Source organism: Puntigrus tetrazona, unplaced genomic scaffold (genome assembly GCF_018831695.1).
Source record: "Puntigrus tetrazona isolate hp1 unplaced genomic scaffold, ASM1883169v1 S000000456, whole genome shotgun sequence".
In the NCBI taxonomy this organism is placed as follows: Eukaryota; Metazoa; Chordata; class Actinopteri; order Cypriniformes; family Cyprinidae; genus Puntigrus; species Puntigrus tetrazona.
Genome location: NW_025048098.1, coordinates 652501 through 665000, shown reverse-complemented (window position 1 = coordinate 665000; position 12500 = coordinate 652501). Strand labels below are relative to the sequence as shown.

Sequence of the window (12500 nt, the reverse complement as noted above, 5' to 3'; positions counted from 1 at the left end):
ATAGATAGATGATAGATAGATAGATAGATAGATAGATAGATAGATAGATAGATAGATAGATAGATAGATAGATAGATAGATAGATAGATAGATAGATAACAGAATAACAGACAGAATGATAAAATAATAGGATGGATGGATGGATGGATGGATGGATGGATAATAGACAGAATGATAAAATAATAGGTAGACAGAATGATAGAACAAAAAACAATTATAGGTAGATAGATAGATAGATAGATAGATAGATAGATAGATAGATAGATAGATAGATAGATTAGAAACAATGACAAAATTATAGAAAGGATGACAGATAGACAGACAGAATTATAGATAGAATGATAGAACAACAGACAGAACGTTAGTTGATCATTAGTTTAGTGTTTTTGTTTGTTGCTGGTAGCTTTTAACAAGAAGCTTTTACATCACTGTCAGCACAGTAGATGCTCAAGTGATTGACATTTAATATGTTCACATCCTCCACCCTTAATCTGTCTCAGCCCATTTCTGCCCCGCGTCGTAAAATATACATAAGCTGTCTTGAGCATTAGCAGCTCTCTCGGGCACATACTTAAACCTGAACGCTATCAGTCACCATGACCTGGCCAGACTAACCCCACAGACTCCGGCGGTCTCACTCCATCAAACGCACAATCTCTCTACCGTCAATCTCCATAAACGAGCCTCTCGCAGACCCGACGGCTTATTGAGCCCGCGTTTGGCGCGTCTCCCCCGTCGGAGTCGCTCACCTGAGACAACGCTGTCCGTCCAGACGGGCTCGACAGCTGAGGCAATCTCCCGAGTGGACTTTTCCAATTACGTTCCCGAGTGGGAACATCTGATGCAAGGTGGCCAGAACAATGGCCCTGTTTGAAAGGCCGCTGAGATGCCTTCAATTGAGTAAGTGCAGCCTTAAATAGGTTTTTGTGATGGAGGGATGCGGGCGACAGACACCGGTCCCCTCCCTTTGCCGAGAAAAACCCCTTCCCAATGGGGCCGGCCCACGGTCGCCCATCCCTCAGCCCCCCTATAATGTAATCTGGAGTGTCTCCCAGAGCAGACAGGGGCAGCACAAACAGTATTAGTGTGTAAATGGAGGAGGGCTAATAAGGAAGCTCTTGGGCCATGAGAGGACACCGAGAAGAAATAACACGGGATGTGAGCCGGTTCCCAGACGCCCCTGTGCTCGTCTTCAATACTCAGCAGAGCTTATTATCCAGCCATATATAAAGATCACTCTAAAACAGGGCCAAACGCAGGAACCGCATGGGGCGGCAGCGACATCAGGCCATTAAAATGTGCGCGGCTCTTGCATTTGAAAGAGCTTTATTTATTTCACCGGAAATGTTCGACATTTCAACATGGATGTGTTGGCTAATTAGGCCGGTCATTCATTAGTCTCTGTCTGTCTTGTTGCTGTCACTCTTTCTTTTCTTTGAAATATTTCAAATGACTTCCTCAGCCGCATACTCTCTCTCTAGTTATATTTTTATCACCTAGAATTCCCGCTATAGTTAGCGTCCCTTTTCTCTCTGTGCTACAGTACATTTAGCTTTCATTCACTTTTTAAAGGAATGTTCTGGGTTTAATGGAAGTAAAAGCTAAAGTATATCCAGCGATGCAAATTATTTACTCTCCTCCATCCAGTTCAAACTCGTATACAAAGCATTCTTTAGAGGAAATGAATGGAACATTTTACTAACAGTTATTTATCATGAATTATGTACAGTTCGATCAGTTATACCAGCCTTATTTGGTTGTGTACTGTAGTATTGCGTAGCCAGACCTTTGGACTTTCATGATTGCGTTCATTGGCCAAGGGCCACTCATTAAGGCCGTTTGACTGACATGTCAATACAACCAATGGCAGTCTGTTTCGTTCAGCGTCATGTTTCAGGGAAATGTCAATGGTGTGTAAAACTCACGTATTTTATCGATTACATGCCACGAACTTTAAGTATTTCACACAATTCTGAAAATACAGCATTAAGTTCATCCTGATAAGCGCTTATCATCACAGTTATAAACGCAGCTTTTTTCTTTCATGAAGTGGCTTGGCCCCACGCTATCTTGTTTCCAGGCAGAACATTAAAAAATGCGACATCCTGTATAAATCAACCAATCCAATGACAACTTTGAAACTCCTGAAGTGTTTCCACTTTTGTGTGGCGTATGCATTAGATATTTAGCCAGTTGACTGTGGGCAACACTTTTTCCTTCTTCTAAACAAAGACAACAAAAGATATTCAAAGTGGCCCTATTATGGGTTATGAAAGGTTCATATTTTGATTTTGGCAGTTCCCCAAAACAGGGTGACCGGCGTGCAAGGTTACAAAACGCTTTCATTGTCGTATAATATGCATTTGTTTTGACCTTATTTCCTCAGCGACTCACAAACGATTTTGATTTCTCCAAACCCCTCATTTGCTTGACGCTAATCTGCGGTGATTGGTCTGATTGGTCTATTTAATGATAAAAGCAGCATTTGTGAGCGCAGCTGCTTTGTTTACGGCCGTTACCGGGAAAAAAGCTATTTTAATGCACCAAAAGCAGCACCTAATGCATGGTTGCCATGTTTTTTTCCATCAAAACGCACTCAACCGCTACTCAAAAATAACACAGAACTAGCCCAATCACTTTTCAGGGAGGATTCCTAGTACAAATCGTTGGGTTAAAACACACGTTTTTTTGGCGGGGTTCCCCTGATAGAAGACCATTTCCAGGGGCTAAATATAATTATTAGGGTGGCTTCAACCAGTGGACATGAAAAACATCCCGCGGAAAGAGCATTGAGAAAACCGCCGACTTGGCAAAACTGACCTAGTAGCAAAGAATGAATTAGCATTTTCATTTCTTGTGGACGGGCAGTACACTAATGTTTTATGTCAACACGAATGCCGAAACAACTCCTTCCAGTGATTCAGAGTCGACTCTTTCTTCCGAGAGAGAACGACTTTCAGATTCGAAACTTTGCAGGATGTTTTCCTTCACTTAGTGTTACACACTGCATTAAAAGTCATTTTGAAACTACACTGGACCCAACTGATTTGTCCTCTATTGCTTGCAGATCCTCTGGTCAAGTCTGTGGACAGCGTGTTTGTGTTCCAGGAGGGGGTGGAGAGCGACACCAACCCGGCTGCAGCGTACGACGCTATAGTGGTGGAACAATGGACAATCGTTCACGTGAGTTACAGTCCAACACGTTTGCAAGTACTACTGTCATATTAACCTGCACACTGCAAAAATGATTATTCAGAGCATAAGGTTACTGAAGTATGTTTTACTCTTTTAAGCTACAGAATGTCTTATTTCAATGCATTAGTTTTCAGGTAGTAGGTATTAATTTATTCAATTTGCTGAACATGTACTCACCCTCGGGCCATCCAAGACGTAGAGGAGTTTGTTCAGTTTGTTCAAAATCAGATTTGGAAAGATTTAGCATTGCATCAGTGGATGCTTTGCAGTGAATGGGCGCCGTCAGAATGTGAGTCCAATCAGCTGATAAAAACGTCACAATAATCCACACCACTGTAGTCCATCTGTTAACATCTTATGAAGAAAAGCTGTGTGTTTGTAAGAAACGATCATTAAGACGATTTAATTGAAGCCGAGTTCCAGCTAAAATATGACCAAAAACATGCTTTCTCCAGTGAAAAAATGGTCTCGTCTGAACGAAGAAAAATATGCGCAGGTCAAGCACCCGGTTTGTGGTGCCAAAACTGGAGTTTCTGGAGTTTTTCACTGAAGAAAGTGCATGGAGAGGCAATGCAAATGGTAAGCAAATGATGCAATGCAAAATTTCTCCAAATCCGTTCAGATACAAACTCAAACATTCAGCGAGTTTGGGTTATTGATTGAAGTATTTCTTTACTTTGTAGCACAAACTTCCAAAAAAACATAAAATTAGGCAAAAACTGGAAATAACATCTAGAAGCGCAGCTCAAAATACACACAAAAAAAGCAGGAAACCCCGTGTTCTAACCGAACGTCAGGTTTGAGCGACAGTAATGGGTCCTGCTGCTCACAGAGTCTTAGCCATGCTTGTTGAAATCAGATATTGTGCCAGTTCGCCATTGATTCTTCTCAAGTTGGTCTCGCTTGGGTTTATTTGGGCTAGGTGTGTGCATGTGTGTGTGTGTGAGGAGTGCACAAACCCGGGCAGCGCCGTGTTAGTTAGCCCTGTGTACTGATACTATCAGCGTAATCGAGTTTTGAGCTTTATTTTATAATCCTGCGGCTCTCAGTCTCTCTCTGCTGTCCTCTCTCGTACGTTCTCTTCTGCTCAGCCATGACGGTGTTTCTGTAGAGGAGGGTAAGGACACAGCATTATTCAGTGCGGCTCGGCCTGACGGGATGCATTCAAATCCAAGTCTGCTACACATCTCCCAGCATCCAACACCATTGTAATTTAGGTTTTTGTGAACGGTATTCAGTATTAATATTGTTTAAGGGCATGTCGATGTATATGCCAGACGCCAGATTCATATAGTTTCTTCGGACAGAAGGGTATTCTCGCTAATGCAGCAAGACATTTTGAATTGATATGTTTAGCTGCTGTCTGACTCACTGTCTGCCGTCAGCCCATCAATCACCGTCTCATTTTCTGTCAGTGATATTTCTGTCTTCAATGAGCCTGCATGTTTATTTCAAATGTCTCGTGAATCATGTTTCTATAATAGCATCAGACAATCACTGCACATTACTCATTCACTCAATGATGGTATTCTGAGAAATGCTTTTTTAATGTAGCACAACAAATATAAATGTACGGTATCATTCAATATATGAATTTATTTGCTTCTTAAATTAAATTGACTACAATTACAATATTCTACAATCATTCATATATATATATATATATATTTATTGGCATGACTGCAAAGATACAATATTGCCAAAGCTTGAGATAGATAGATAGATAGATAGATAGATAGATAGATAGATAGATAGATAGATAGATAGATAGATAGATAGATAGATAGATAGATAGATAATGTATGTGTTTATAAGTTTTTAGGTGCATATTAAATTATTAATATATTAATTATTTTTAAATGTACTTATTTACTGAATTTCACACAAGAGAACATTATATATATATATATATATATATATATATATATATATATATATATATATATATATATATATATATTATTATTATAGCTTTAGTGAAATGCTTAATTGCATGCATAAATCTCCAAAGCACTTGTACGAAGTAACTGAGCCACGTTTGTTCAATACGAGTCAAATTGAGCGAGGACTCTATTCTTGTCGTAGGAAAATCGATAGGCAGAGTAACCTTGGACATGTAATGCAATGAGGACACTCTGTCGCTAGAGCTCAGCCCCTGAAACGCAACCTCAAAAAACAGTTTTCCATTTTAGATTTCCTTGAGGAATAATCTTTGAAGATTTACTCACAGCAACACTTATTAGTTTTGATCCACTGAGAAGGAAATTGCCTTAACAGCCTTTTATCAGAGTCGCAGAGAGCTCTCCCCGAATACGAGGGTGTGTTATTAAGAGAAGAGCAGCAGACTTCAGAAAGCTGCAATGCAGTCGCAACACTCAAACGGACGGATGTCATTAAAGTAAAACAGGTAATGCTGACTAATTACAATAAGAAATACAGCTACAGTTATATGAAATAAAACTAAAAGTATCAGTCAGATGTATTTTCTCATATGCAAATGCCTTGAATAAAAAAAGGTTTTAAAAAGCAACTGCCTTAAATTACCTTAAGAAATATAATGTAAAAATACTTTTTAAATCTGCAAGTGCACCGTGTATAAAGTCATTATCTTGCAAAAGAAGGAGTTGACTCTGAATCATTGAAATTAGTCATTTTTAAAAATGAATCTCAAGCTGTTTTAATTTTAACATCAACATGAGACACGAGCATAACGGCGTTGCGCTTAGGCAATGGAAAGAACCGGTTCGAAATCTGTGTAACAGGGTTTGACAAAACAGTTCTAATCGGTATAAAAAAAAAAAGTTAGTTGAAACGGCACGGTTGCAGACTTTTAATGAAAGTCCCAATTCTGAACCGACACAATATGTAACTGAAGCAACGACATAAAAACACACAGCAATGCTTACCTATGCCAACGTAATAAAAATGTGCCAGGGTGCACGTATTGAACCTGTGTTTTTGGCGCCGCTCAGTGGACGTTTCTCTTTGAAAGTGCTGTGAAACGTGCAGCAAGATGCATAAAGCAGTGTTTCTTACAAGACCAGTTTGCAAAAATCATTAGGATATAAAGTAAAAATCATGTTCCGTAAAGATGTCCTACTGTGATTATATCAAAACTGAATTTTTGATTAGTAATATGCATTGCTAAGAACTTAATTTAGACAACTGTACAGGAAAATGTCTATTGGATTAATTTTTTTTTGGCAAGATTTTCAAAAAGTTGTATCCAGGCCAAATATATGTATGCGCACACGCATATATTAAATATATACACATTTATATATACACATATATACGCATACATACACATTTAATCCAGCTTTGGCTAAATTGTGATTTCACCATCACGTTTCGTTCTGGAGAAGGAGTCCTGCACATTGTCTGCTCACTAAGAGAAAAGGAAATCGGGAATGAATAACATGAGGATGAAAACAGTTACCGCAATGCTTTAACCCTGTGTCCTACTTCAGGAACACCGCGTGAGTAAACACAGACTGAGACCCGAGGACGTCTGGAACAAGTCCAGCGACTGTTAAAACCAACCCGTGGCATCTGAAGACGCAATGTGAAATTCGGTCCGATCTTGTTATGGTTTTCCTGTCTGGCTCTCAGGATGTCTTTCCTTTTCGAATTATTCATGTCTATCTAAGGCTTGCGTAACTACGGCAGCCTCAGATCCTTCTCGCATGTTTTGAAGCGTGGCGACGTCTGTACAGTCTAAACTCTAATCACTATTACTCGGATCGCTTTTCTTGAAAGCGGTTCTTCTGCTGCGCGGATTGGATTTGCTTTTTTTTTTTCGCCTCTCACTGGCCTGCGATGAGAGAGATCTAACGGAGTAGAACAAGTCAAATGAGATAACCAAGTTAACAAGTTAGCCGCTGCGTAACCGTTTTAAAAAAAAGTTACCAGAAACCCAATTAGAGCTCAAATGAGATTACTATGACGTTGTTGCATCAGGATGCTGATAACGAAGTTTAGCTGCGCATGAGAAAAAAACCTCCTGGAGTTTAAAAAAAAAAGAGAGACAGCTCAAAGATGTCTTGAACTTCGCTCAAAGCCAGTTCAAGTAGCTATAAGAGAAGCATCAAAGGAGAAACTTCAATGAAACGCCATTAAGTTGCCTTAGCAACCTCTGAGCAATATAATTTTCCTCAGGTGATATATATTTAGTATGTAGTTAGAGTAGAAGGTAAAGTTTGAAGGTCAGTGCAGTCATTGGAGCGGTGTGATATCTAGACTGTAGATAGACCATTAAAACACGTCCTTTGGCAATGTAACCTTTATGGCTCCCGCGGAGGTGAGAAAAACACGCGACCTGCCGCTTTAAAAAACGCCTTTCTTTGTCTGTTTGAATGCGGCTGAACTACACGACTCTAAAATGAAAAAATCATGCTTTTCAAAATCTTTCATTAGTCTATTTCCAGTGAACTGAGTTTATGACGTGTGTGTGATTTTACAGCTACAGACAGACGGTTGCTGTCAGTCCGTGAGGATAGATATATATATATATATATATATATATATATATATATATATCAGTCGAACATTCATGACAGAGCCTGGGTAGAAAAGTGTGATATAGGTGTAAAACAAGGCTGGACTATTTTTAGTTGTTGAGAATGGAAGTCTGTGAGCTGAATTTTGCTTCTTTGACTGAAAAGGTTAAAACAAAAATAGATCTCTCACATCTTGTGGTATATATATAATTTTTTCTCCTTAGAAATGTTTTAATGATGCTTTGGGAAAAATGTAGTAGGATTTGAATCCGATTATGTTTTAAAATGTTATTTATTTTTTTAACGCAAAACTGTATTTTTAGCGTTACATGATCCTTCAGAAATCACTCTGATATTATTTATTTTATTTTTTTAATTATTATCAAGGTTTTTTTTTTTTGCTTAATCTGATTTTTACAATAACAACAGCATGCAAATAAAAGAAAATAATGAAAATAATATTCCCACCCCAACCCTAAACCAAAACACAAAGCAGCCGTAATTATATTGCATGTTATGCATTTACAAATTTTAAGTATACGTGGACAAACATTCGAACCATCTTCATGATAACACCTTAATGTTTATACTGACAGGATGGTAACTTTAATGTTATATCTGCTTTTTTTTAATGAAGTTCACTGCATCTCGGAGCCAGTCGGGAAATCTTTAATGCATTATTTAATGCAACTCTCCTAAACTTTTACAACTATTATTTTTGCATGTAAAACTACTGTTTATATGTTGTCTACTTCAACCATTGACATTCCTGCAACAATCCTCTAACCTACAAATTACATAAAAATAAGTGAATAAATAAAAAAAGAAATCAATACATCAAAACACACATCAATCGAGACAACACAAGTCTTTCCTTTACAATCTAATCAGTTACTGATGTAATGGGATGTTTCTTCCAACACGTATTTTTTTAAATTAATCTCTGAAACGTGCCATATTGCGAAAGCCGGCACTTTCCGACTCTTTTTCTTGAGGAGTCTTGCTTCTGCTCTATTTCACTGACCTCCATGTTGAAAGAGCGCAGCACTTCAACATCATCTAGATGTTCACACAATCCCGCAGCAGTGGAAAGCCATTAAACTGACCGTATTTTCTCAATTCCACTCCGCTTTTAAGTCTGCGGTGCCGCTTACAGGGACCGCTACTGGGACCGCTTCCAACAAAAACCTCTTCTCACATATCTGGATTCCCTGATGGCTGGCGCTGTGGTTTTGGCCAACGCAAATACCCAAAAACCATTTCAACAGAAACCTGGGCCTCTGAGCTCTCAACTCACGACCCACAACAATGCCATCCAATCTGGGCAAAAGGGCTTCATATCTAGGAAGGGTGTTGAAACAAAACCTCCACAAAGGACTAAACTAAGACTCTGGCTCTGTCCCAAAACCAATGTGGGCAGCATCTGAGTGTTTGTGTAGGCTGTTCTGAAAAGTAGGCAGATTTTAGGCAGAATCGCGTGTATTCTGCACACAGAGGGCTTTGTGATACATATACATACATGCATATGTGTATGTGTGTGATAAATCAAATAATTATTTATCATATATGTTACTTATTCCTTTTATTAATATATTACAATATTTTTTATTATTTGTACACTTATATAAGTGATTACGTGATATGTAAATATCCTCTGTAAATACTGTAAATGAAATAATTGTATTAATAAGAATATATTCTTTAAGTAATACTATAATAGTAATACCCACACAATTAAGAATATGTAAATACAATGAATGATAATGATTTACATAATTTTTGAATAGTTTAATTCTTATATTTATATAATTTTCCTATAATTAAATTTTTGCATAATAAAATAACTAATATTATATATATATATATATATATATATATATATATATATATATATATATAAATAATTGAACAGAATTTCAATTTCAACTTATGTATTTATTCAACTATAAATATTATAATCTAAAATATATTTAAATATATTTAAAAAATATGCACACTTTTTAAAGGCACCAAAACAATTTTAAAAAAATCATACTTAATTCAGTTTTCCTAACTGTGCCCAGTGACTGTGCGCGTCATGCACTTTTTATGCATAAGAAAAGTTTTTCAAAACAGCCGCTTCTTATTTCAGTTGTCGCCTTAGAAGGCTGCTGCGTCTGTAGACAGCGGACAGGAAGTCAGCTCGCTGCTTTTAAAACGGAGCATCTACTCTGAGAACCCCTCGATTCTGCCTCTCCAGTGTCATCACGTTGTTATCTCCTCTGAACTTTCCACGGTGACTCATGTATAACCGTACAACGCATTCGTGCAAAACCCCATGGCATATTATTGCAAGTGAAGCATTATCGTGTGGCGCTGTCTTGTGTTATCATTATGAGTGTGTGCGCACGGCTGACACGCGACATGGTTTCCTTTTGAGGACAGATGCCGTTAAACAGCTCTGACTTCCTGCGCGCTCCTCCTGAAACGAGGGTACAAGCATTCTCTTTGAAACCACAGCGCAACCCCTAACTGCTCAAAACAACCGTTTGATTAAGGCTGCACTCTCAATACCACAGAAACACATTCACCAGCTCTTCATACAATACGGCTTTTATTTTAACATCTGTTATGGTACCAGAATAGATATTAAACCTACATTTTATCACCTAAACTGAATCAGACAAGTCACTAGGGTCCATGTTTCAAATATATATATATATATATATATATATATATATATATATATATATATATATATATATATATATATATATATATATATATATATATATATGTATGAAACGTCCAAATATCGACAAGCAGTTTTTGTAAATATAATTTGTTTGTCTACTTTTAAAAACTTGTAAATATGCAAAATATTAAACACACATTGCTATTATATATCTAAAGAAAACAACCATACAAATGCACTATAGAGGGCGCATCTAAACACAGTTGCTATATAAAACGTCTAAATATATATGCCTAAATACTTAAACTGATAGTCTAAAATGCTATAAGTGTGACTTTTCTCTGTTAAACGGTAACCTCTTTTCTTTTCAGGGTTTACAAGTGAAGACGGACTACATTCCCTTGCTGCAGTCGCTGGCTTCGTTTGGATGGAGACTCACTTGCGTGCTGCCTACACCGATCGTCAAGACTAACAGGTAAAAGTCAGCGCCTCAGAGTTCGTCGTTACTCAACTTCTAAGTTCATACGGTTTCTGAAACGGCAAAGGTTTCCGTGCAACATTAGCTCAAAAAGCTTTAAGGACAATGCACTGGAAATAGCACACTATACAGGCGTCCTGTTTTCAACATGCAAGGATTCGGTACGCACTAATCCAAATCTCACTATTTGTGCTATATAGTACGCAAGATTAGGATTAGCATGCAAATCGGAGCGCGGCCATGGATTCGTGGTACGTTTCGGCTGGACGTCCGGCGCTACGGCAGCAAGGAAAATGCACAAGGAATCACTAATAATCATTTTCGTGATAAGATACACCGCCATAATTTACACCCAACACGCTTTAATAAAAAATAAAAGTTTTTGTTTAGGCAATGTGTGTGTACTGTGTATATTTATTATGTATATATTAAGCGTATATTTAGAAAATACCTTATATACTGAAACGTAGAAAACAAATCTTAAATATATGCATGCATGTGTATTTAAATATACATAATAAATAAACGCAGTACACAGTTCTGGATGCGGTTAATCATTTGATAGCACTATATTTTTTCTATATCTAAATGTACATTATTTCTTCAATTAATTATGTTGCATTGTATTCAATGCATATTTATTGAGTTTGTGTGTAGTTATATTCATAAGATCACCTTGGATTAATGTTATGACCACCTGCTTATTTCACTGATCGGTACAATATGGAACAATAACACGAACGGGCTTTAGAGGTAGGAATTGTGAAGCCATCGATTGATTTTGTGCAAGCACCTCGTGAGGCGTTCGTTTCCAACATCGAAAACAACGGCACAGCCCACACAGAGCAACCCGGAGCGTGACGGAGAGCTCCGCGGACCTCGTGGAGTCAGACGTAATGGCAGCACGGGGGCAGAGCTCCACTGTTTGCTCGCCGTAATGAAATGTCAATACAAGCTAACTGATGATCGCTGTAACGGCGAGCGGAAGCTTCCGGCGACGTTCGAACCGGAGTTCAGCGTGTAATCTCCATCTGTCATACCCGCGCCGAGCCGGGCCGATCCCGCCTTGGCCTTTCTCTCACGCGTCATTCTTCTATCCGTCCCGCAGCCCCTGCTGATTAATTACGGGCCTATTTTAAACTTTCACGAAATGCCACAACACACAACAGCGGCTAATTAATCAAAACGCTGTCCTAGATACTACAGAACCGTCACTTTGCGATGTCTTGGAGACGGCTGGCCTTGTTTTCCTGGTAACATGGTAACATAACGGTAAAAAGTGTAGTACTACGAATAGCAATGTTAGTGAAGTTCTGGTTCACGATATAAAGCTACCATTTATATATACAAGCTACACCGGTAATGCATATTTTATTTCAGTAAGGATATTTATGCATCATTTTACGCAAAATATTATTAGAAACCTGTTCTTTTGAACTTTTTACTCATCAGATTAGCCTAAAAAAACTAACTTTCAGCGTTGATAATATTTAGAAATGTTTCTTGCATATCAGAAGGATTTCTGAAGGATCGTGTGACCCCGAAAACCGGAGCAATAGTGCTGAAAATTCAGATTTGCGTCACAGGAATAAGTTTAACTTGAAAATATATTCACACAGAAAACAGCTACTTTCATTTTTCACCATAACAGTGT

At 38.0% G+C, this 12500-nt stretch overlaps 1 protein-coding gene across 3 annotated transcripts in view; it reads left to right on the top strand.

The window, feature by feature from the left end:
* Positions 1-12500, top strand: part of LOC122333961 (raftlin-like) — an 81641-nt gene that overhangs the window by 57961 nt on the left and 11180 nt on the right. For all 3 annotated transcript variants that reach the window (XM_043231822.1, XM_043231823.1, XM_043231821.1), the window contains exons 7-8: positions 3068-3183; positions 10740-10843. In XM_043231822.1, the coding sequence (XP_043087757.1) occupies positions 3068-3183; positions 10740-10843 (220 nt within the window). The remainder of the gene's footprint in view (positions 1-3067; positions 3184-10739; positions 10844-12500) is intronic.